Source organism: Lactuca serriola, chromosome 4 (genome assembly GCF_051521515.1).
Source record: "Lactuca serriola cultivar US96UC23 chromosome 4, Lser_US96UC23_V15, whole genome shotgun sequence".
NCBI lineage: Eukaryota > Viridiplantae > Streptophyta > Magnoliopsida > Asterales > Asteraceae > Lactuca > Lactuca serriola.
The window spans coordinates 229,290,094-229,313,901 of record NC_136411.1 but is presented as its reverse complement, the minus strand read 5'-3'; the positions used below and the strand labels follow the sequence as shown (position 1 = coordinate 229,313,901).

The following is a 23,808-nucleotide window of genomic DNA, read 5'->3' as shown; positions in this document are numbered from 1 at the left end:
GCAATTTGTTCATGCCTAGAAGGGAGCAAAGTTAAGTTTGCTTCCTGCACCTTCTCCGACAGAGCCTTAACATGGTGGAATGACCATGTTAAGTCACTGAACCTATCAGTGGCTAACTCAATAGGTTGGGAAAACCTAAAAGAGTTGATGTTGGAAGAATACTGCCCAAGAGGCGAAGTTCAAAAGCTGGAACAAGAGCTATGGGAGCATACCATGGTCGGCTCAGACATAGTGACCTACACTGACAGGTTTAGCGACCTGGAAGCACTGTGTCCTGAGATGGTTACTCTGGAGAGTAAGAAGATAGAAAGGTACATCTGGGGTTTATATACCCTGATTCAAGGAGATGTGTTGTCTTCTAAACCAACTACATTCCATAGCGCCAAACGCCTGACCCAGAGACTCATTGACCATGGAGTCCGCCATGGCGTGGTGGCCCCCGTTCACGAGCCATCTAAGGGGGGAACAATAAAAGAAAGTTGGGGAAAAAGAGAAAGGAGAGAACAACCCAGGAAACCCCACAAGAGCAACAAATGGGTACTATATATGCCGCTACAACACCTGTTACTCCATCACCTGCCAGTCGATATGCTGGAACTCTCCCAAAGTATGGAAGTGTAACTATCACCACATCAGAGTATGTAGGGAAATGCAATGCTTGAATTGCCATAGGAAGGGGCACACTGCCCGGTTCTGCAGGGCACCGGTACAACTGATCTCCCAAGTCCCGGGAATAGAAGTAAACCAGGCCTGCTATGGCTGTGGTGAGACAGGGCACTACAAAAGGGACTGCACGATCACAAAGAACTCAGGAGCTGATGGAAGAATTCTGATGATCAGCACAGGAGAATCTACCCCGGAGTCCCCAGCGACCAGTGGTACGTCTTCGAAATAATAATTACTTTAAAATTTAATATATATATATATATATATATATATATAAAATTAAAACTTGGGGAATTAATTTTAAGTAATTATAAATAACTCACGCTTCTGAACAAGTCACATCATACACAAAGGAACTAAAGATCCATTCAGGGAAGCTATGATGGCTTAGTTTATACATCAGAGTGGTGTATAGCTGAGATGTTGTAAACTTAGAGTGAGTGATTCTGCCTTAATTCTTGTTCCTTGTTTGGTTGTGGATTTAGGGCAGATTTACTCAGTCGACCGTCTTATTCATCTTAAATTATACATAACTTGTATATGTCAGGAGATCATAGTGGTACCGAGGAGGATCATTGTACAGAGTATCGAAACTAGTTATCAAAACACTTGCACTGTTAGTACTCGCTCATAGCGGTATGATTTGTAGCAGTGTTAGTATCAAGGGAAAACAGAAAACACTAGAACGCTTACACATGGTACATTGTCGAGCACACTAAGGATACATCATCGTATAACAAACATTTCTTTCAAATCGGCCAAACTTTTGTTTAGTAAAGAGTCCGTTGCTATCATTCGTCATGAGTTGGCATGGTCTTCACCATACTAAGTTCATATGTTTCCATCGCCTCGATCGTCAAATTGACGAAACCCTTTCCGTTCATAACGACAACCCAACCTAGACCTCAGAATCATCTACCTCGTATTCTAAACCCCAAAGTACTCATGCGAAGAGTACTTTGCCCTCCAAAACCTTGCTGCCATATATTCAACAAACCTTCCGAATTACCACTCCTCCAGCAGATCAAGTTCAAGCATAGAGACTAAGGACGAATACAACCCACCTATCACTAATAAGTGTATACGCTAGAGTGGTATATAATCATGATTATGCAGATTTAGTATGTCTATTTCCGCCCTATCTCCTGTTCCTTGTTTGGTTGTGGACCTGGGGCAAATTCGCACATCCGACCATCTTACTAATCTTAATTATATACGACTTGTATACATGAGGTAATGATAGATGGACCAGGTATGAATCCGATCATGGACATTAGGGCAAAGTTTCCAGGTCTACGAGTGGGTATTTTGCCAATCAGAGGAGCACAACCCAAAAATTTCAATCCAGTAAAGTCAATCAATCCAACCAAATGTCAAACTTGTTTTTGCTATCTTATAGCATTGTTAGGGGTCTGTTTAAGGGTTTTAAGCTAGTACACTCAAGGATTGTGTGTAGGGTTATGACAACTTAAGTTCATTCATTTGCAATCGAGCCGGAAAATCCATCATAAGGAGTTTACAACCGCAAACTAGGAGTTTACGGCCGTAAACTCTTGGCTGGATGTAAAATCCTCCCATATACATGATATTCCTTCATTTTTAGTCATTTCTCACACTTCCAACTCTAGAAAATCGATTCTCTCTCAAGTATCATCGAGTTCTTCATCCTAGATCTTCAAAAACATAAGTAAGTCTTCCATCTTTGAGTTGTTATCCTTCTTATAATGTATCATCCTTTCATTTCATCCATGAAAATCATCTTTTTGAGTAGATCTTCAAGATCTTCATCTTTCACCAAGAACACACACTTGTTCTTGGTGGCCGTGAACCCTCTTTGAGCCTCCAAAACGTAAGTATCGTTTCCTTATGCTTAGTATATGTTAGAAACTCATGTTAAACACCATTGAAACCAACCATTTCCCAAGAACAATAAGAGTTTACGGCCATGAGCATCTCCATTGGCCATAAACCCTTGTTTTGTTCATATGTTAAGCCTCAAACACTTATAGATGCTTTTTAGCCATTAGAACTCTTGAACCTTTGAATCCCTTTGAAAAAAAAGCCAAAAATGCATCCATTTTGGAGAGTTTACGGCCATACACACTTGGTGTGGCCGTAAACTCATGTGTGGCCATGATCACACTTCCCTTGGCCGTACACTCCCCTTTGATCAATCACATGTGATTTCAATACTTCATTCCAAGTGTTTCCTGATCCCTAAGGGTGTTTCCCTGCATGTTAGTTGTTTAAAACACTAATTACATGCCTATATATGCCATTATATGTCAATTAGGACTCGTTTGTGTCTCAGGAATTCATTCGTGGAACTTCTCATCCTTACACAAATCTATAGTTGAATCACCCACATACGATGAGTTCATACCCCTATAATCAATCTTTTAAATGTTTTAAATGCTTTTAAGAGGGGGGGGGGATACAAGTTGAACACAATGATAATTGTGTAAATGTTATTTGTGATAACCATCATATTCAAAAGGATTTCTTATAGTTTTATAAGTGATCAAATTATTTCAAAAGCTCTTTTCAAGTTATGTTACTTTATAGTTTATAAAACTCCCATTTTAAAATACAAGCATAACTTAGTAAATAAATGAGTCTTTTCATCAAGTCAGTAACAGTTCAAGTAAGCATACTAGTAAGCTATAATAGGTATAGTTTAGGAGTTCAAACATACTATAATGAGAAATAGGGTGGAACATACTATGCATTATACAAAGAGAACACACAATACACTAGAACAGAGAGAACATACAACACTAATACAAGCATACTATAATATTAATGTGATCCACTACTTTACGACTTAGCAATATACTTGCTAGGTTGCGTTTTGTAACCAGAGTCTCCTTGAGGGAGAGCATGAGTTTGTGTATAGATCTATATAGGATTGACACCCTACACCTTGCTGCTAGCTACAATAGGACTTGCAAGTCTACAGGTGGAAAATATCACATCAGTATCGGCGCCGTTAGATCATTGTGGTAAAGCACGTGTTATATCAGTATGGTTATAACCATATCACATTTTAACCTGAATCAGCAAACTGGTTTTTGGTAGTTAGTGCTTCAGTAGTCACTTTTTACAAACATTACTGAATACTTTCATCATTACAAACGACAAACAGAACAGTCAAGTCTTAGTACATTCAGTAGAAGGACCTATAATGCTAACTTTATGATTCCTTAGTTTATACATCATGGATATATATAAATCGAGTCCAGTAGATAGTAGGATGTGTTTTTTCCGCTTCATTTCCTGTTCCTTGTTTGGTTGTGGGCTTAGAGCGGATGTACCTAGTCTGCTGTCTATCCGATCTTATATATATATATATATATATATATATATATATATATATATATATATATATATATATATTCTGTATACACTAAGTAATCATAAGGAGTACTAGGTATGGGTCAGGTCATAGTATACAAATTTAATACATCGTTTTCTATTACAAAAACATACTTTTTAGATAGATCATGAGTAAACTAAACTAGAAGCTTACCAGTAAAGGGTTTTATCCATCTTATTAAACCAGTATAACTTAAAGGACTTTATTTGGTTAATTCTATTATACCTTAGTTTATACATCAGGTTTATATATAATTAATATCTGATAGGTAGTTGGATGTGTGATTTCCGCCTTACCTCATGTTCCATGTTTGGTTGTACGCTTAGGGCAGATTCACAGAATTAACTATCCGTTCGATATTAGATTATATATAACTAGTATAAACTAAGTGATTGTAGAAGGAACTATTGTGGTTACTATTTTTACTGAAAGAAATAAGGGTTTTGTTAAGGAATGTTTTCATCAAATATAAAGGAACTATTGTAGTTATCTCCGCGAGTACCAAGTGAATATGCCAGGGTTATATACAACGATGATCTAACAAACAATGGGATGTGTGACTTCCGCCTCTTTTCATGTTCCTTGTTTGGTTGTGGTCTTAGGGCAGATTCACACAACCGATTGTTTGTTTACTCTAGGTTTTATATAACTTGTACCCATTTAGTACACATAGAAAGGATTATACAGCCATTTTTACTTAACTTTCATCATATTAGAAGATATAGGATCTTCTGGAGGAACATGCAAACTTTTCTAAAAGAATTTTGAACTTACTTTACATCTCTAAAATCTTGTGAACTCACTAGCTTAAATGCTGATCTACTCTTTCAAATTAACTTGTATTCTCAGGAAACTAGTAGACAGGTACGTGCGCTGGGATTCAGAAGATGTAGCATAGTAGCTTCATGTCTTGTTTTGTTATTTACATATGTAGTCTATGTTTTGTGAATCACATACATTTTAAAAACTTTATTTATAATGAAATTATTGTTTATTACTTTTATCACTATGATGCATGTCTTGTGATACTAAACATGACGTCCTCCACCCCCGAACGTTCCCGCCGTTCCGGTTTGGGGGTGTGACACATAATGAGATTTAGATCATGATGTGACTGAACCACGACGTGGTGGAGATGATACCATGATGTGGTTATGGAAAATGAGTAAATTGAGTAAAGAACTTAAAGTTATCATGACGCAAACGAGTCTTCGTGATGCGGACTGAAACTAGACTGTTATATGCTTAATTCTGATGATAGACTGTGGCATGATGAGATGTCTACCATGGCACAGAGCTTGGAAAAAGTAGATTGGAATGTTATAATATTCATGATGTTTAAAAACAGAAATACCAAGAGTACATAGATTGCAAGGGTGTGAGAAAGAGTAAAGTTATTACTCCTACACGAGAAGTTATTAAGTTATAGGATGGCTGTTATGTAAGTGAAGATGTGAACTGAGAAGTTTCATGGAGTGTATGATCCGTGATATGAGCAATTGCTATATTAAATGTCAATTGTGGACGTAAATAATACTTTCGTTGCAAGTAATGGAATTTGCATAATATGATTAGTGGAAAGTGGTGAATACTATTTGAAATGTCATAGGCTGACATTATCCTTCATGTGATGTCACGGGTTGACATGATATTGTTGACGGTATCACAAGTTGATACAATATTTGTTGACACATCACAGGTCAATAAAATAAGTTAATAGTGTCACAGGTTGATATGATATGAGTTAATAGTTATACAGGTTGGCACGATACGTCACATGTTTGCATAATGATTGAATGATGTCACAGGTCAACAATATAATAGAACAAGATGGCATCCTTGTAGTGATTATTGAGTAGTGACTTAAATGTTGTATTTGAGAAGAGTATGAAAATTTTATTATATTAAGCTGTAAAGTTGGAGAGATATGAGAGTATACACAAACGGATACTCCTTAATGTGTAGTTATTGAAAAGATGATGTTGTGTTGGGAAATGATTTACAATGGTTCGATTTATTGAGCATTTAGTTGATATCCATTGTGAAGGATTTGTTAAGTGTTTAGATCATAATTATTGGTGTTAAGAATTATTGTATAATTAATGATATGTGCAATTTGTTGTATATTGAGTTGATATATGTGCCGAGATGCGGAAATGTTGTGTACACCGATATGATATTCAGTGGTAAATAATTAAGTGAGTTGCGAGTGATATACCTAAATAAATGATTATGGGTATTTTTTATTGATGTAGGTGATATAGTCGTGACTTGATGATGAGTTGTAAGTCGAATACAGGATAATAGTACTAACTGATTTTTAAATAAGTAGCAAGTAAGTACTACTTGTTGTAAAGAGAATGAACATGATACATGAGTGATAACTATGTACAGATAGCTAAGCATAATATATGTGTTTCTATCCTCTTTGAGTGTGATCTTTCACATTATAAATTTTTCACAAAGTTATGTTCATTCATTGTGAGATCCGAGAAAAGTGCTAATGATCAGAAGAGAATTAAAAGTGAGTGGCATGGTTTGTTCGGTCAAAACCCTAAGAACGGTTTGATGAACATAATGCAGAAAATGAGAACAGACACAATTATGAAGATTTGTCGAATGATCAAACAATTTATTCAAGAACATGAGGAATAAATTACATTATAAGAACAAACTAAAGTAAATCTATTCTACCTAAGAAACCTCATTATGTTTGGCGGCTACATTTTGCCTCACTCTTAACCCTAATAATGAATAATACATGACAATATATAGGGAATAAGACAAGTCTTGGGCCTAATAACCTACACTTCATCAAGGGGGCCCATTGTGATAATCCATTGAGTACTTTGAACCCTACATTCTCTCCCTCAAATTATGGAATGAATGACAATGCTTCAACTTCCAAAACAAGCATCTAGCAAATAAGAAAGGATATCGTGACGACGAATATCAAAAGTAATCCATGAATCTTGATTCTTTAATAGTCTTTAAAACGGGTTCTAGGATATATAAACCAAGCACGAAAGTAATGTTTTTAAACTTCATTTTCTAATATAATCCCAAAAATCTTCAAGAAAGCCAAACCCACCATAAAAACCCATTTGGGAATTAAGAAACAAAATGACTTCTTGTCTTTGAAGAACTCCCCCTCCAAGTCATAATGATCTTCAAATAAGCTAATGATATAAGCCACCAAAAAAATATCATGTAACAACCCAAATTTAAGATTTGTAATGTCACTTGGTCGAGAAAATACTAGAAGTCAGAGATATATCAAGGCTTTAAAAGAGTTCGATGAAGAACTTCTCTGTAAAAGCTACCTTCATATCACCATCGCAAGCTTCATCAAAAATATTCAAATTTGAAAAGTCATAATCCAATTTCAGATGGCCATATGAAATTCTCCCCCTTTTTATAACAAAAAACGTGATTATAAAACCTTCAAATGGTCATGAGAATGATCTTGAATGGATAAATAATTACTATGCTCCCCCGCGACAAAATGAAATAAACATTGAAGTTTAAAATCCGAAATAGTCGAAAAAATTTGACGTTATCGTGAAAAACGACTTTCCGAACTGCCAAGACTTGTTGGAATCTATAATTTTCTGTTCACGAATAAATATGCGCATTAAAAATCCAAATTTTTTTTCACTAGCCCTTAAATTCAACAAAGTCCCCGTGGCACATGAAAATTGAAGGATTCCCAATCCTTCTTACATTCCAATGATCGATCTACTAACAACTGATGCTTAGCAACGCTAGTGTATCACAACTAACCATTTCCAAAAGCAACACAACTCCTGAAGACCAGCCGAACACCTCCCGCATCCCAACGACACCACTGACTCCAGGTGCTTAACATGATATCACGTTCAGATCTTGAAGTACAAAGAACGGATGCCTCAACCGAAACCCTAGCGACAACCCACCTCCCTTAGCAACCCCGAAAGCCATTCCATGAGCATACACTAAGACTACTGAATCCTAGAGATACTAGCAGACTACCCTGCTGAATCCTAACAATGATTCCATCGTACAACACCATTGTACCAACCTCGACTATATTCAAAATAACACCTGAACACTTGAACCTGCTATATAATATATGATCCTTACAAATCCACCAACAATTTATGGCATGCAAATGGCGTATAACATTCCTTGAAGATATAACCCAAACATAAATAGAGATATAGACCAGATATATGCTTACCAAACTGATGTAAGACTCCATACAATATAAATACACATAAAACTGAAATGAAACCAAAGATACACACCTGTAAATTCATCCGTTAGATTCCTGTCCTAACCTCTCGTCCATTGGTAACCTCCAACGTAGGTGGAGCAGGCGCACTCACTGCTCCTCCCCTCAACATCGGACAGTTGCCCTTCTTGTGGCCCACCTGATCGAAGTGAAAACATAACAGACTTGCCCCTGTAGACAATCCCTGCTAACGTGACCAACCTGGCCACAATTGTAGCTGCTCAAACCCCTGGAACGACCGACTCGATTGTGCAGTTTCCTACCAGTGTTGCACTGTCTTTGGCCCTACCGGCCTTTCATACGTTGGTCAGAGGTCTTGGGTCTCTTCTCGAGACCCTCCCATGCATGCACCTGATCAGACCCTCTATTCCTAAGGTGCTCCAAATCGATCTTCCGCCCTCGAGCTGTGGTAGTCATATCATTCAGGGTCTGGGACCCCGACATGCTCACCAGATCGCTCGTCAAGGGCTGAACTACGATAGCTGGAGCAACCACTACCCTAAACTGGGTCATAAACTCCTCCCAAGACATAATCTCCAATTCAGAAAGCGCAATAGATCGCGTAATCAATTCCCAATAGCTCCTTGCCTCCTAATACAATAAATCCAAGGCGAATCGAACCTTGGCTCCTATGGCGTAGGGACTAGTGCGGAAAACACTATCCATCTCCTCAATCCAACACGAACTCGAAACCCTGGCAGTCCTTCCACCAACTGACTGGCTCACCACCTAAGCCGGAACCAAGCCCTGGACCTTTTTGTTGCGTGCTTATCACCATCTAAAAGACAACTATACCTACAATCAGAACATAACCAAGGATCCCTCTCCCATAAGCTTCTTAGATTCTCCAAGACTCTCCCTGATTCGAGTATGGATCATGTGCTTTTAGTAGTACGAGCCCAATATTACCTTCCACACCTATCCATACTTTCCTCAGGGTTTACCCTGAATCCTCTAAGTCACTTACACCACCAATGCACCAAATATTCACTAAGAATTAACACATAACCCACCAAAACAACTCCTAGGCTCCCCTAGGTTCCTGGCCTTACCCTACCATCAGCTGCTGAAGAACTCCTCATGATGCTAGTTAGCAACCTCATGAATATAGTCACATGCAATAAAGCTCAGATAATCCTTCGTGTAAAAGAATTATCCCTACAATGGTTAGAATCAAACGAGAGTTTCACAATAAGGTCAAATTCATCACTCTGAGATTATTCATCCTTCACTAAATGTGACTTAACACATTCACTTAATAGCTAACTCACATAACTTAAGAGTCCCACAAAGCACAGAGAAAGCAGGATTCGTGAAGTAGCTCTCCAACCCATGAAACTATCATAGAACATTCAGCCCACATACCACAACTCATGCTATCCACATCCACCCTCACTGTTGGCTGCCTTATGCATGCAAATTATACACAAAATAAGATCTAATAGACTATCGAATAATAGACTCTACCCTAGGACCATAACCAGACAAGGAACATGAAATAATGCCAAATCAATTATTCTAAAGCTATTAGATCCTAACCGTATACAAATTTTGAAGAATACATTTAGCGGTTACTAATACCAATAGTCATTCCAATTCCAGCATAGCATCCGGCATCGCCAAGGCTACAAGCATCACGTATCAAGCCAATCTATCACTGACTACTAATCACTAGCATGCAAGTATACCGGCTCCTACAACATACATACAAAGGCATCTCTCCCATGCCTAACTAGCATGCGATTCATAGATTCATAAATCAAGTCACAACAGATAACATATATGGGTATTATAGGGAAAACTTACTTGAGCTCGGCCGATTGCATGCACCACACCCTTTCTTGTCTTAGAAAACTCTTTCCTTGAAAACATTTTTCTTTTGAAAACTTTACAGATCCTCAGTTTGAGTTCAGACACACCCGAAAGTATGTCTAAATCCCTCAAACCACGACTTTGATACCAATTTGTAACGACCCAAAAATTAAGGGTAAAAGTTTTATTTTTATTATTGTCAAAACAAAGATATCTTTTAAATCCAAGCATTCCAAAAACATTGCTAATTAAAAACATTTATCATAGTTCATCCCAAAATCACATATTGCGTAAACGCAGGTGTGTGTGTGTGTGCTGCGATCAAGTCGGGCCCTTCCTTTCCAAATCAATGATACCTGAAACCATAAACAAAAATGTAAGCACAAAGCTTAGTGAGTTCCCCATAACATGCCCCACAAAATCAACATAACCAAATAATCCATATCAGTCACATAGGCCATGCATATAAACATATAACGAAGCTGTGGAAACCCTCCAAGGTCTTACTCCGGATGCCATAGGAACCCCCTCATGGTCTTAGCCCACTGCCATGGGAACCCCCACAAGGTATTACTAAGTGCCATAAAAACCCCTTCATAGTCTTACCAACTGCCATGGGAACCCTCGCATGGTCTTAACTAACTGCCATGGGAACCCCCACATGGTCTTAACTAACTGTCATGGGAACCCCGACATGGTCTTCACATAAATGCATACATATGGATAGCATATTCACTATAAACACCACAACTAAATAAACTAACCGCCATAGGACCCCTCGCATGGTCTTAGCTAACTGCCATAGGAACCCCCACATGCTCTTCCTACACATACATAACATTTTGACAGATCATTTGCAATTAACCACTACATGCAAGAGTCACAAAGACAACTAGCATACCACACATAACTAACTGCCATGGGAAGCCCTACATGATCTTCACATAAATACCTAAAACATCGATAGCACGCATGCAATAAACATCCAACTAAATAACATGGGCCGGCCTTGGTGCCTTAGACCTATTGGTATGGTGAGGAGACTCACCTCGAATGTTGAAGCTCCCCGAATGAAATCCTTAGCTATTGCCCCGCCGGATTCCTGAGATATCATTGCCAATCAATATACCCAATTAGCAATTGGGTTCCCTGTTATAATCCTTAATCCATACATGGGGTAAAATGGCCATTCTACCCCTAGCCCAGTATGATCCAACACTAAAGCCCAAGCCTAAAAGCCCAACGCTATAATGTCCATAGATCCATTAATGGCCCAATTTTTCTAAATTGGGCCCCAACCCCTTACGGGCCTTATCCTAAGCCCATAATCTCCTTTATTACAATTTGGTTTACAGCAAGCACCCCTTTGGACCAACTTGTCCAAAGCCAAAAGTCAAAGTCAACGCTCTGAGTTGACCTAACTCGTCGAGTTGTACCTCAACTCGACAGAATCAAGATGTCTCGACCCAACTCGTCGACTTTGCTTACTACCATACCAACTCGTTGAGTTCACCCATGAACTCATCGATTTCTTCAATATGTGAATCCCACTTAATGTATTAAGTCATTTCTCTTGAATCCAAGGACTCCAAACTTTAGATCTCTTCCAAAATGATGTCCAGAAGGGTAAAGTTTCCAACTTTACCCTCAAGAACCATCCATTAAGCTTCAAACTCAAACCCTAGGTTCCTTAAAGAGGGTCTTGACCCATTAAGCCCTTGTATTCCCACTACAACATTCCAAAACACAGATATGATGTCCCAAGTTAGGCAAATCATGTAAAGTTTTTGACTTTATGCTCATGCCTGCTATAAATACCCTCTATGGCTCGTTTATGGCTTCATAATGGACATATGTCATGAATGGGACCTAAAGGCCAATAATGTTTGCAAGTTTAAGCCTCAAGAGGTCATGTAGGGGTCAGATCTACTCCATCAACCCCTGGAGACCTCTTCTCTTTGGACAACTCAACCAAGGTCCCAAAACTCAAGCTAAAACTTCAAGAATATGAGATCTAATACGCTACATGTCAAGGTGACGACTTTATACCTCAAAGATGCAGCCATTGATGAAGAGTTTTCGGATCTAATAGCTCCTTCTTGTATCCCCAAGCTTTCTTTCCTTCCAAATGGCTTCAAACATACACAACACCCTTAAAATGGCTCACAATCACACAAAAGTGCCTTAGGGTTTCAAGGTTAGGTTTTAGGACAATGGAGGCTAGAAATGAGGCTAACTCATGAGGTTTAAGTTGTTTAAATAGGGTACAAAATCCTAGAATTAGGTTTTCGCAAACCTCGTCTAACTCGTCGAGTTGGACCTCCCCAACTTGTCGAGTTGGTCTTCCAAAAACACGTGTGACAAATTTCTAACATGTCGAATTCTTCCCCTTGAACTCAACGATTTTGACTTATAAATGAAGCTTTATCTTCCTTAATTGACCTTAAAGATTCTGGGTGTTACACTTTGCTTTTATCCACTTAATAAACTCATCCCAAGACATATTTTCTTCAGCATCATCTCCCAAGGTTTGGCATACTCCCTCCCACAAAATAAGGGCTTGACCCCTAAGTGCTTGCGAAGCATATATAACTTTATGATCATCCAGACATCCACTATCATTGTGAACTCGATTTGTTTTGGTGATCCACTTTATTGCCAATTTTGGGTCACGAATTCCTTCATGTTCACTTGAATTTCACGCCATAATTAACTTGAAAAAACATCATTTCTTTGAGCGTATTGGAGGGCGTGCAACATGTTAGGACCCTTGAGGTACGACTAAGTTGATAACTGTTCGTGCACCAATGAATGATGGTATACCCCCAACAGATGGTGCACCTGCAGCAGATAGTGCACCCGTAGCAAAAGGTGCACTCGCAACAAACGGTGTAACATCTTCGATCACTGGAGGTTGTTCGGGTTCTCCCGGATGAGCATCCAAGAACCGATTCATCTTTTGAGATTTGTTTTCTTTCAACTCCTCAAAAATCTTCTTAATAGCTTCCATGGTAACTGGTTGGGGATTCCCTCTATGAATGAAAGTCCATTCGCGCTCTTGTGGATCTACACCGCTCCTAGCATGAACCATTCTGAAACCATAAACCACTAGCATATGTGTACAAATTTATGCAATCTAACAATTAAATATCATAAAAGTGCCATGTGTAAATATCCTAAAATACTTTAGTTCTTTCGTTATGTCACATAGTTTAAACCTAGGTAGGGATAGTCCAAGCTAATTTGCTCAAACTATAGCTCTGATACCAATTGTAACAACTTGTATCTTTTTAAAACATTACCTATTTAAATTCATGGAAAATATCAAACTTTACATGTCAATACAAAAACCATAGTTTCAAAAAACTTTAAACGTATTCCTAGAAACATCAACGGGTGTTACTAATTTCATATCCTAACCATAATTAAAACAAAAAGGATAAACATAAAACAAAAGTCTAGTCCAATGTCCTTGATGCTTTTAAGCCCACACACTCTTTAGTTTGCTACATAAACCTATAAACACATGGAAACAATAATGTCAGACAATAAGTCTGGTGAGTTATAACATAACATAACATACAATATAATTATACAACAGTTATCATACCTTAGCATATCTAGCTGGTCACCTAAGTGACCATTCATCTAAACATTTAGCGGATGTTAAACTACCGAACATCATCATTTTGTTGTTTCCATTTAAGAGTCTAAGCACATTCTTTCTTAGGGATCTTTTACTCTTACTCATTACATGCATGTCTACATACATCATAAAACATAACATAAGTTAACCAACATATAAAAATCTAACAATGATGTAATCCATCATTACATGCATATCTCCACATGCTTTAACATAATCTACTTCTCATGATCATACTCTAAAAGGATTGTATAACTTGTCTATTGTAGTAGAAAAGCAACCTACTTCCAACTTCTCCAAAGCTTCTCTTGAAGGGCTCCAATTCCTTTGTTACCACAACCTATACCATTCACACATAATAAAACGCTTAATACTTGTCTTAATCCATTAAGACATCGTTAGATACTCTAGTCAAAAACTCATATTTTGAGTAAAACTCCAACTTGACAAACCTTTGTCCAAATACTTGTTGAACTACTCTACTCAAGCTATCATACATTTAATCTAATTAGACTATACCACATAACCACCTTGTCATCATTTTCCATTTGAGTTAGGTTTTCAAACCCTAGAATCTAAACATGGATTTCAACCGATAAAACTCCGTAAACACTATGGAGTAAGTTTCCAAAAGCTTAATCATTCATCAATAACAATTTAATCTAAACAAATCTTACATAACAACCTCTAACTCACAAACCACCATTATAGCTCCAAATTTTTTTTAAATGGAGAAGAAAACTACCTTTGGGTGTTTGACTTGGAAGAGTGACCGTTAAAGGGCTAGTTCCAGATATTTTAATTTTTTTAAAATAAACTTTTACCGACAAATACCACTACATACAACATTATTTTTCACACCATTCTTCTCTTCCTCTATTACATACACAAATTTGTATTGTTTTAAAATCCAAAAACCATGGATCCCAATCAAAATACCCCCAACAAATTATGAAAACTGCAAGCCTGATAACGCTTTTGCATTAGATGCAACTCATCTTCAATACCCGACATAGAATCACCTCGAGGTGGTTTTTTGAATTTGCTCTAAAGCAGTTCCCTTATCGAATAAACTCAACATTTTCAGTAACCATAACAAGCTTTTCCACACTATCAACAACCCTTTTCACAACAATTCCAAACTACTTTCGTAGACTAACAACCTTTCCAACAACAACCTCCACAAACCCAACCTTCACAACCACGTTTTTTACCACCCAATTCATCGGATTTTGTAGTCGAAACACAACCTTTACCACCATCCCAACCAAAAAAAGAAAGGGAAAAAGCCCGTTAAAACAACTCAAACTAATCAAAGCGAAAGGGTGAATTGGACAAAAGAGGAAGAAGATAAGTTAGCACAAGCATGTGTTTTGGATTCCCACGGCCCGTAGAAGGAGATAGTCAAACCTTTAATTATTTTTGGGAAAAAGTGTGAAATGTGTTCTACGGTTTAGTGAGAAGTGAAGGTCGAAATCCCGATCAAATTAGTTCGATGTGGCGCGATTTGAGGCTAGTATGTGGTGAATTCGGCCAAATTTATAACAATCTTAACAACCTACACAAAAGCAGGTCAAGCAATTTCATTGTGTTTAAAGTGGCCATAAATCAATATTAAATAACAAAGGCAACCTATAAACCTTTTCCATATCTCAAACACTGACAAGTGTTAGTGGTTCTATGTGATAATGAGGTGACACTCACCAAATTGATGGTTAGTGGTGGGTACTCCGGATAGCCTTATGCATAATTTGATAATGTAACAGTGGCGTTGGTTTTATTTCCCATTTCTCCACTTTTTTACTCAATTCTTGTTTCCATTTCTCCTCTTATTTTCTCACAATTTCTCCATAATTTATAGAGAATCAAAAGGGTAGAAATGGAAATCATTTCTGCTCATCTTCCACATTCTTAGTACTAAACAAACAAGAAAAAAAAGGGAATTCTATTTCTCCCATCTTATTTCTTTGTACCAAACACAACCTTAGGTAAAATCATCATTGAGTTTTATTAATACCGTTTATTCTATGTAAAAACTAAAAATGATAGACCTTGTGTAAAATAGAATATTCATTTATTTTTCTATTATAATCAGCATTAAATTTGCTCAATTGAAACAAAAGTTGTGGGTTAAAGATGCTAACCCAGGACTTCCTCTACATAGAGCAAAGGAAAATGGGCGATTTAAACAGGATGTTTATGTTTTTACGCCAAAAAATAACAATAGGCTGGTTGGTCTAAGTTCATTTTCCTTTTAAACAACATGAAACCCACCAACATGGACCTAAATCCCTAAATTACAAGATCTTTGCAGGATCTAATTTCCTTTGGGTTTTTGCAGAGGTTATTTCTATCAAGATTCTATATGAATCCTTGTATCATGATTGTACCCAAAAGAAGGTCTGATTAGCTGTCTTTTCCCCACTGATTGACCATCTTGAAGCATCAAAACCACTTCACACATGGTTGGTCTCTTCGAAACTGGTGATTGTGTGCACAACAAAGCAATCTCAATGATATTCATCACATGTTCTTGTTCGTATTGTTTCAAGTCCAATGTCTCATCAATGCACTTCTTATGTATTTTCTTCTCATACAACTTCCATGCCTGTTCACCCAATAGTAGCAAAACAAATGAAGAGTTCACAATCAAGTACTGTAAAAAGACAATAAAATCTACTAAAATATAAGCAACACTCATGTCTGAAATATTTATATACAGTTATATTTTATATAAATAAAATGAATAAAACAAGCCCCTATGAACATGGTTCAAGAAAACTCCAAAATTGAGGTACTTTTATCTTTGGGTTTGTCCAATGAAGAAGAAACTAATGTGGAATTGAAGTCTCGAGGGTCTGAACCAAATTTATTCAATCATAGTTGGCTTTCAAAAAGGAAAAGGGAGAGCACACATTACTGCTGGAGTTGTAATTCAGGTGATCAGGTCTATCGAGTGTTACATAGATTATTTGATGTTCTTTCTTTTTCTTTCTACATGTGATGTTCCAAGGAAGAATGCATGTTTCTTTCGTATCATATTTTATCTTTGTTTTTTTTTTCTTTTGTCATGTGCACCTCCTATGTAACTTCTTACTGATTATTATTAATTTGATCTTGCCGCTTACTTAAAAAGCAACAAATAAAAACAGGAAATGTGATTAATTTTGGCATCTCACATGTTCCAGAAGGAAGTCGGAGGATGATCTGTTCACTTCAGTACTCCTTCTGCCACTAATGATTTCAAGAACCACAACTCCAAAACTGTAAGTGTCAACTTTATCCGATAAATGACCTTGAAGTGCATATTCTGGTGCTGTATATCCCCTTACATCGTGAAAAATGAAAGAATTTGATTAGACGCAAACAGAGGATTTAAGTAATGTGCAATTTTTATCACAAATCAAGCTTACAATGTCCCAGCAAACTTGGTATTAACATGACTTTGGTCTTCTGGTTGAAACCTTGCCAATCCAAAATCTGCTATCTTGGGCTTAAAATCATCAGTAAGGAGAATATTGCTTGATTTAATATCTCTGTGAATGATTTTGACATGGAATTCATTGTGCAGATGAGCAAGACCCCTAGCTATCCCAAAAATTATCTCATATCGTTGGTTCCAGTCCAAAGTACCCCTTTTTGCACCTCCATTATGAACATATATTAATGGGTTAATGTCATAAATGGATAACAAACTATTTGTTTTTACAGAAAACACCATTGTTTTTTTTTTTTTTTTTTTTTCACAAAATACCATTCAAATAATGGTTTTTTTTGTGAACACAAAGTTCCAATTGCTTACCTTATGATAGTTCTGTTTTTCACAATAGAGTTTTATGAAAAGAAAAAGTTTGTTACCCATTTACGACATTAATCTGATGTTAATTAGCATGCCAAATGTTTTAAAATAAACATTTCAAATGAATAATTGTGAAACCAACTTACCCCATAAGAATTGATCGAGGCTTCCATTTGGCATATATTCCAGGACTAGAAGTAGATCAGATCCTTCACTGGACCATCCAAGTAGACGTAAAAGATTTCGATGATGAATGTGAGTTATAAGCTTAACTTCATTCTCAAATTCGTCTTTTGATCTAGCATGATGTACTTGAAGTTTCTTCACTGCTACAACAGTCTTAACATCAAGGTTTCCCTATTAAACAATTCAAGGGGTTGTTTGAATTAGTAAATAATAAGGGAATTTATATTATATTCCCCATATGTTTGTATAACGATGAAAAATGTTGACTTATAACATCTAAACTAAATTGAGTAAACTGCAAGAATGACTTATAACATCTAAACTAAATTGAGTAAACTGCAAGAATGATCTGTGTGGTTTGTCATTTTCTATGGATCAGGTCGCTAGAAGATGCTTTTTTTGTAAAATAAATGTACTTATGGAAAGTAAAATGCCTAAAGGGAAAATTACTCATTTCACTTGTGGTTTTGATCCCTATGGAAGGGTTTTCATCCTTATGGCACAGTTTCAGTTTGGTTTTGATCCCTTTCGAAAGTAAAACTAAATGACTTAATAATATATATATATATATATATATATATATATATATATATATATATACACACATACGATGATAAAAAATATAGTAAAAAAATTATCTAAATGGAAAATTATTCAATCTTCTATATGCCGTTTTATGTCATTTTACATTTCAGCTAGTTTTTTACCAAACGTCCAAAAGTCATTTTTTATCGGCTAGCAACTACCAGCTAGCTTTTCAGCTATCAACTAGCAGCCAGCTTTTCAGTTACTCCACCAAACATTGCCGAAACGCATTGTATAAATTTTTCTCAAACTTTCCAAAGTTTAGTATAACAGATTAATAATTTTAGCAATCTAAGATGGAAAGTTCTATCTTATTTACCTTGAACACTTCACCAAAACCTCCTCTACCCAGAATATTTTCTTCACAAAAATTATTGGTTGCCAATTGCAGATCGCGATAACTGTACATTACTGCCCCCTTCAAATCCGCTGCATCCCACGCATAACATTGTCCACAAGTATATAGATAGATTTTTCATCATTACTATGAAATTAATTATCATATTGTATAGAGAAAATATTTGTACATGAAAAATATTCACCTTGTTCGGTATTTTTAGCCTTCCGTAGTCGATACAATAACCAGAACACAAGGATAAGGATAAAAAGAACTACACCAGAAACAGTTCCACCAAGTATTGTTGCCTTACTTGAATTCCCTGTCATATAATCATATAAAGTTATCAACCGATATCCCATTTTGTTTCAGGATATTGAAAGAAGTGGCCTCACCCTTTAAGACACTTGTCACGTCTGTTGTTGTCTGGTTAAATAATGGAGTCTTTGAATATCTGGCAAAACATCCCATGTTGAAAAACCTTCCTTCTTTACTTGGAAGGCAATTATTTGATTTGTTGTACGCTGTATTCATGCATGTTTGACAAACAGTCGTGTTTCCAACACACTGCCCAATCCCATACACGGTTGCATCTTCACTTGTGATTTCCTTTGTCAATGCTACATAGAAATTAAAGGCTTTTGGAGTAGCATTTCGAAGATCTGATAACAAACTATCTACAACTGGTTTGAAAGTTGTTGTGGATGCTAGTTGAGTGCCACATGTTGAAAATGGAGTGCCAGTCCCATCTTCAGTGACATCTGGTTTATTATAGAAGTCTGCAAGGTCTTCGTACCTTAACAACAAAGGACGTACAAGATTTAGGTCTTATTCTTTTTCCTAAGGGGTTAATGCCTTTTAAGGGTAACAAACTTTATCTCGTGTATAGATTTAGTCACTTATGTTTTTCTTATGTATATATGAACATTAAACTTTCTTTTTTTTGTACACATTTAGTCACTCTTTTTTATTGTACACATATGGCAAGTGCACAAAATATTCATAATAAAGTGATATCATCAATAGTGTCAGATCTTTATGTTTATGTGGTTTGTTTGTAGTGTAGATAGTTCATTAACATTATGATCAATGAATATTATTCTATGGGTATCTTTGCTTAGTGATTTGTTTTGATTAGTTTTGTTTCGTTTCGATAGTTGTTATTATGAAGGTGAACGTTCGTCAGTCTCAACAAGTGATATATAAGCCCGGTTTCGATTGGATATTGTTAGGAAGTAAGCGGATAACTTGCAAAACTGTAAGCACACAAGACAGTATTTACATGGTGACCTACGTTTACAGGCAGGAGGGGAGTATTCTTTTATTTCAGAGCTCTCAAACAGAGGTTACAAGTACAATTACACAGAGATTCGCCTATCACTCTAGAATTCAAGATACAAAATGACCTAGCATGCATCCTTATTTATACTTAAAGGATCAGACCTAAAACCCTAATGGGCAAAGCCCATTGGCCCATGAAAGGTGTCAACCAATCACAATATGTCATGCAACATCTTCTGGAACATTAATCCATGTCATACAACCCATGAGAATCAGCAACACACATAATCGAGCACCTTGTGCCATAGTGGAGAACCATGATGTATAAGTGGCCATCATGAACACAAATGGCCTAACAACCGTCATGGTGGCACAACATGGTGTAATCCTTGAGCAATACCAACTTCTGAAAATCCTTGAATGATCTTGAGCATCATAAAGGACTTCACGGCATACTTGGCTCATCAAGGACCAAGATGGTCCAACTTGCGTCATCATGGCGCAACACGGATATGGATGGTGCAAGAGACTTCAAGTGTGGCGTAAGAACATCAATATTAAAGCAACAACACCACCTTGGCGCAACAGGAACATACATGGTACAACAAGGTCATGATGCATGGCGCAAGAGCATACTCCATGGCTCAACACGAATACCTCATAGCGCAAGAGTTTTTTCTTCATGTTATTATGGCATGGCAAGTTTTTCAGTCAAAGTTCTCCTTTGTTTGTTTATATTGATAATCCAACTTGTTACAAAGATTTTTCTTCATGGTATTATGTAGAATATTCTTTTGGAGTTACCTCGCTTGCTCAATTCGGGTAAACTTGACGTAATCTAGAACCAATAGGATTTTTGTGTGGATTGAATTCATTAATTGTCGGTTTTAGGCTTTTGTTTCAGTCTCTACACATATTGTGGATCATCATTGTGTTTGACCATCTATTGATGATTCATCAAATCTAGAATGGAAAGATTATAGACTTTGGGTTATCTATCAACATTTTTTGTGTAACATGTCCAATTTGGATTTGTATGTCATCTTTAAATTTTGCTTGGTTTTATGGGAGGATTATTTCGGAGGGATATCTATTGTTCTTGCTTGTGATGCAAAGCATATTGACGACTTAGCAGAAGTGTTTATCGATAAGTGGGAGAAGGACGAACAGACCAGCGACAAAATGAAGAAACCAACCAGCGACAAAATGAAGAAACCAACCTTTGGTCGGAGACAGGAGCATCAACATTAGCAAGTTGATCCGCAAGCATTTTCGACTATTAACAATAAGACAAAATATCATGGAAACTATCTAAGTGAACATGGCTACATTGATTTTTTAGGTAACGACTTGTTATTGTTTGTTATCTCGAAAGATGTTTTGATGGTGAGTAGTACTATTGTCTAAGATGGCGCCACAGATCCATTAGAGCACTATACATTCCAACCAAGTCCATAAATTTGTTTTGGCAGGATATGCTAGTGGTAAAATGTGATCAAGAACTTCATACGGTAGTGTATCTGAAAAAGCTCGGACCAAGACGGTTATTGTCCTTTTTCCATCTTTAAAGTGATTGGAAAAAGGTCGGTCATTGTTAGTGTATCTCATATCGTTGTGACATGGTCTTATAAGTGGCTATATATGTTGGAGTCTCCCTTCTCTCTACAAGGGCTATTTTTAGAGAGACAATCTCAAGGCACCACATATATTTACATGGTGATCAGAACCAGTGTCCCGCACCCTGTGTCCCAGCACAACCATGTCTCTCCTATACGAGCCTCCAACTTTGAGGGCACATCGAGTCTCCCTTCTCTCCACAAGTGTTCTTTTGGAGAGGCAATCGTAGGGCTCCACATATATTTACAGTCATGGACCTCATGGTATGGGATTAGAATGATGAAGAGGGTAAGAAGATAAAAAGAAAGGAACCACGTGGGTGGAGGTAAGAGACGAGGGAAAGGGGTTCAAGAAGGGATCAAGATTGATTAAAGTTGAGTCTTGATAATCACGAAAGGTTCTTGATCAAGAATGTGGGATCAAGGTAGATGTGTGATAAACAGAAAATAGAGGACAGATGAGATCAAAGTGAACAGAGAATAGGAGAGAGAATTTCACTTGGTTGTCAAGCGTGGGTATCTAAATTTGATCGGCTTCAGATGCTGTTCACAGAAAGACAGAGTGCAGATGATCGATTATGAAGAGAGGAGAGAAGAGGGTTATTAGTAAACGTTTAAGGGTATTTATAGGAAATCTCACAGAATCCTAATCTAATACTAACAGTTGAGGATATGTTCGAATAATGTACTCAGATAATCAGATTCCTATCTGAGAGTTTGCTATCAAAGATAATAGTTAACCATGAAACTGTAAATAGATGAAAACGTTACCTGGCAAAGCGGTTATCGAAGACAACATAAGCACCAAGGCCAGCTGTGCACATGCCAGCTTCAGAAGGGCCGGCCTCTGAACAAACCACACACTGATCGGTAGAGAGGTAGTTCCGGCACTGATATTCTTCAAACACCGTGTCATCAAAACTAGTATTAAGTACTTCAATTCTGAGTTCAGTAAGGGTAGAGGCTTTGCGATTCTTGACAAAATTTGGCAGATTTATTGGAGTGTGGTTAATCGCCAAAACGGTAGGATGGGAATTGTTAGTATTGCTATCATGATCCGTTGACTGTGAAATTCCTCGCTCAGTCAACAAAAACACAAGCAACACCACCAACACAACCATCGCCCACCGTCAGACAACTGAGGACGGAGAACCTCGAGGACAGATGCTTTGGTGTTCGAAGGGGTCTTCTGCCGTCGTGGGGTAGGGGTTTCTTGTTTCTTTGAACTGTCACTTTATTTAATTAGTTTTTTAGCTGTTGCTCTTCATCCGATTGATTATTTCATACAAGTTTTGTTTATAAATGCTTATCATCCGTTGACTATTCCTGTTGAATATATGTTTGGGTATCTTAAATGAACTATGTGTGGGTGTAGTGTACGCCCATGTGTGTGGGTGTTCACTTACCACACACATGTCCCATTATATGTTTTTTTAACAACATCCTATATATTATTAAAAATAAAAATCTATTATAACATAATTGATTATTCCTATAATTTAATACTCATTGTTGTCTATACTTATTGTTTGACTACTCTGTCATTATTTAAAGGTGTATTAATATGCGTTATATATGTGAGCGGCTTTATGTGTTTATAAACAAAGGTAGGGCTTAGGGCCCCACTTAACTCAAATATTCAATACAGTCCAATCTATTTGTTGAATCGTTACTCGCTGCACACGCTTTACAATTCTCTTCTTTTCAGCGGCTGCTCAAAATAATCGGAACTTGATTAGCAGTTCTGCTCTTCTTCTTTTCAATTCTTGAACATCTGAACCACTGAAACACTCTTACTTCTTCATTCTTTGCTTCTCCACAAATTTTGATAAATCGATTGTTCAAAATTTTCTAAATTCTGATGATTCAAGGGTTTCACTGAATCGGTATGTGAAAATTTTTCACTTTTCACTTTTTGTTTTTCCATTATCTAAAGTCATTTGATTACTTGATTAGGGTTACTGCTTATAACTTTTTAGTTTTTATTTTTTTAGCTATGTGATTTTTGATTCAACCGACATTTATCATTGATTACAACATATTACATTTACAGAATATATAATCACTGAGTGAATCAGGTTTAAACGAATTTCAACATTTGAGTTTTTAGTTTTTCAGAATTGAGCTTTCCATTTATCTTCTAGTTCTATTATCAAATCTCAAGGCAGCAGTCAGATAAAATTTGAGTGTTTATAACATTAAGTATAGTAAATGTCAAAGGGCTCCAAATT

At 36.9% G+C, this 23,808-nt stretch overlaps 1 protein-coding gene across 3 annotated transcripts; it reads right to left on the bottom strand.

Moving 5' to 3' along the window:
* Positions 1 to 15,825: 15,825 nt before the first annotated feature.
* LOC145096808 (cysteine-rich receptor-like protein kinase 3) lies at positions 15,826 to 22,854 on the bottom strand. 3 transcript variants are annotated; one of them, XM_079034161.1, is made up of 8 exons: positions 22,349 to 22,854; positions 19,076 to 19,476; positions 18,886 to 19,002; positions 18,663 to 18,772; positions 17,719 to 17,929; positions 17,187 to 17,418; positions 16,953 to 17,100; positions 15,826 to 16,381 (listed from the first exon to the last, which is right to left on the bottom strand). In XM_079034161.1, the coding sequence occupies exons 1-8, from the start codon at positions 22,696 to 22,698 to the stop codon at positions 16,127 to 16,129; spliced, it is 1,824 nt and encodes a 607-aa protein (XP_078890287.1). In that variant the 5' UTR covers positions 22,699 to 22,854; the 3' UTR covers positions 15,826 to 16,126. The 3 variants fall into 3 exon arrangements, with proteins under 3 accessions (XP_078890287.1, XP_078890288.1, XP_078890289.1); XM_079034162.1 differs by having other exon boundaries at positions 19,076 to 19,441; positions 22,349 to 22,642; XM_079034163.1 differs by having other exon boundaries at positions 19,076 to 19,300; positions 22,349 to 22,642.
* Between the last annotated feature and the right edge of the window lie 954 nt (positions 22,855 to 23,808).

Coding starts and splice junctions, on each gene's coding strand:
- LOC145096808 (XM_079034161.1), bottom strand. CDS start 22,698: ATGGTTGTGTTGGTGGTGTTGCTTGTGTTTTTGTTGACTGAGCGAGGA. Junction 17,930..18,662: donor GTTTTGGTGAAGTGTTCAAG/GTAAATAAGATA, acceptor ATTGTTTAATAG/GGAAACCTTGATGTTAAGAC. Junction 16,382..16,952: donor CCGACTTCCTTCTGGAACAT/GTGAGATGCCAA, acceptor TTGGGTGAACAG/GCATGGAAGTTGTATGAGAA.